A 2,661-nucleotide genomic window follows, 5' to 3' on the forward strand; every position below is an offset into this window, starting at 1 on the left:
AATGGTAGTTTACCAGTATCCATCAAGGGAAAGGTATGTAACAGCTGCATCTTACCGACACATATCTAAGGGCAGAAACCTGAAGGCTTACTAAAGGGGTTCGACTCAAGTTGAGGACGAAGCATGGAAAGAAAAATGATAGTAACCTTTAGCGAAAACGAGAGCAGAGTGGGTCAGGGAACAAACAGGTACTAGGGACATTGTAGTCAAAATTAAGAAGGAATGGTTAGGGCATGTAGCAGGAAGGCAAGATAACCACTGGTCATTAAGAGTAACAGACCGGATTCCAAGAGAAGGCAAGGGTGCAAGGGAGAGGCAGTAAGTTTAAGGGGTGGTGACACCAAAATTTGAGGCCATAAAAAGCCTGCTATAGGCTTTCTTCGTATGCAGGGACACTCAGCGCGAAGTGTTGGATGTAGCAAACATTTAGAATATATTTTAATTCGCTTCCAAAGTGTGCCTAAATGCTCATTCTCGCAATCGAGACCCATTGCTAGTGCTAATGACACTGACGTCACTGTGTAGGAAGCGTAACGAAAGTTGGAATGACGTCAGACCATATTAGAGTGACGTGCAATAAGCGGTGTCCCACAGCTCCGCTGCACCAGGCAAGCCAAGAGAGCATCGGCTGCAAATCTACACTCATTTTTTCTCAGCATATTGCCGAAGTAACCAAACTTGCTCGCATTTTGCAAAGTGCTTCGCATCATCTCTTGAACCAGCGAAGGTGACTTTAGAGAATTTTAGTTTGTTCGCACATTTAGTTGCTTTAGCCTACCGGGTTAATGAACGCATAAACGTGAAACCGCACAGGTGGGGGGCCACCTGGCAGCACTAAGATGAACCAAGCAAGCACCGAATTGTTGTTGCAGAAATCTAATGTATTCTACTTCTCTGCTGGTGTAAATTCACGGCAGTGTTGCCTTTTTAAACATTTTTTGCACCATCATCACTCAGCGAAAACAAGCGCGCCTATAATTGTGATGAAAAAAATTCGTAAACAGGGGGTGTGTGCTCAAGCCAACGTTTCAACGAGTGCTCTTGTCGAAACGTGGGCTCGAGCACACACCCCCTGTTTATGGATTTTTTCGTTCCAGCCATGAACAAAACAAATCCACTTGTCGAAACATCGGCTCGAGCACACCCCCCCCCCACATTTACGGATTTTTTTCATTGCGAGCTTCCATCTACCCTTCCTGCGGTTTTTGGACCTATAATTGTGGTTTCACGAAGTGTCTCAAGATGTTGATACCATATTGTCCACTAACCCAGTATTTCGCCAAGGTCTCGGCGTATACCGAAATTCCGTACATGCTAATATTCTCTATTAGAGAATTTTAGTGAGTTTTGAAGTCATCTGGACGGTTGCTTGCACGTGTGTGCGAAAGCAGACGATGCAGCACTGCGTGCGTCACACCTTTGTGGGCCCACGTGTTCAAGCCTCCTACACAGTGGCGTCACTGTCCAAATCGGCACCAAGAAACTGAAGCCGAAAGCCGTTCACACAAATAACGCAATATCAAATTATTCAGCAAGAATATATGAACCTTGGAGCATGTATCATGCCTCCTAGAGCAATAAGAAACGTTTGCGACTAAGAACTCGCAAGCCAAAAATTTGATGGCACCACCCCTTAAAGTGGACATATAAGATTAACAAGTTCGCGTGAATAACGTGGCCGCAACAAGCACAGGACCAGGTTAATTGGCGAAACATGGGAGAGGACATTGCACTGCAGTAAGCATAGGCAGGCTGATGATGATGGTGATGATACGGTACTCTACACACTGTAATTGGCACTTGCTAAGGGGTTGCTTGTATGCATTTTTTTTTTCCAGGGGCGCATCACACCACATCATGCACTGCAGCACTCATTCTTTCGGCGCACTGCGGACGAAGGCACCAACACATCAACATCACCAGCCGCCATCGAAGGGAGCTCGTCGACAGCTGCATCGTGTCTCATGCTGATGCCACCACAGCAGGCAGCCCTCAACAATGGAACCTCTTCCGCATCCTCCTCATCAGCATCCTCGGGCGGGAGCTCCTGTGAGTGCAATCTGCCATAGCTTATTTTTCTTGTGTTCGTGCTTTCTACGGCAACTTTCTTGGGGAAATGAAACGTTTTGCTGCCAGCTTATATCTTTTGAATTTTTTTAAGACTGTACAAACACCCAATGTAAAAAAAATTAATTGTGTCTTTAACACCCTGTCAAAGTTTCAAGCAAACAGCTGATATTTACCATACTGCAAAAACCTCATAACTCGCTATTGACCATGTATTGCAAGAGAATGATGCAGTCCACTGGTATGTAAAGTACATGGTAATTAAAGTCATTTGTGCAGTTACGCTAGCTACATTGTGGGTGCGGCTGTGTGCGTTGTCTTTCTTTGTTCAAAAGTATTAATATTAGTTTGGCGAGTAAACGTCGCTATTTTAATTGCCCCGGAAATTGTGTAACCTTATGCTACGAGGCTCTCTGTTCTCGATAGCTTCGCTTGCATAGCACGTTCAAACAAGACGCCAATCGAACAGGTCATGTCTTGGAGTGAGTGTTTTGAAGATGTTGGCTTTACCCCACGTTGGACCATTGTCGATTGTAGCCCGTGCACCTTGTCCAATCACTAACGGCATCTCTTTCGGGTGTGCCTTTCGTGCAG

The 2,661-nt window shown here is 45.4% G+C and overlaps 1 protein-coding gene across 9 annotated transcripts in view; it reads left to right on the forward strand.

Moving 5' to 3' along the window:
- The window catches only part of LOC119393322 (dual specificity tyrosine-phosphorylation-regulated kinase 1A), a 100,666-nt gene that overhangs the window by 92,404 nt on the left and 5,601 nt on the right, over nt 1-2,661 (forward strand). For all 9 annotated transcript variants that reach the window (XM_037660284.2, XM_037660286.2, XM_049416213.1 and 6 more), the window contains one exon: nt 1,839-2,049. In XM_037660284.2, the coding sequence (XP_037516212.1) occupies nt 1,839-2,049 (211 nt within the window). The remainder of the gene's footprint in view (nt 1-1,838; nt 2,050-2,661) is intronic.

This window comes from Rhipicephalus sanguineus, chromosome 5 (assembly GCF_013339695.2).
Source record: "Rhipicephalus sanguineus isolate Rsan-2018 chromosome 5, BIME_Rsan_1.4, whole genome shotgun sequence".
In the NCBI taxonomy this organism is placed as follows: domain Eukaryota; kingdom Metazoa; phylum Arthropoda; class Arachnida; order Ixodida; family Ixodidae; genus Rhipicephalus; species Rhipicephalus sanguineus.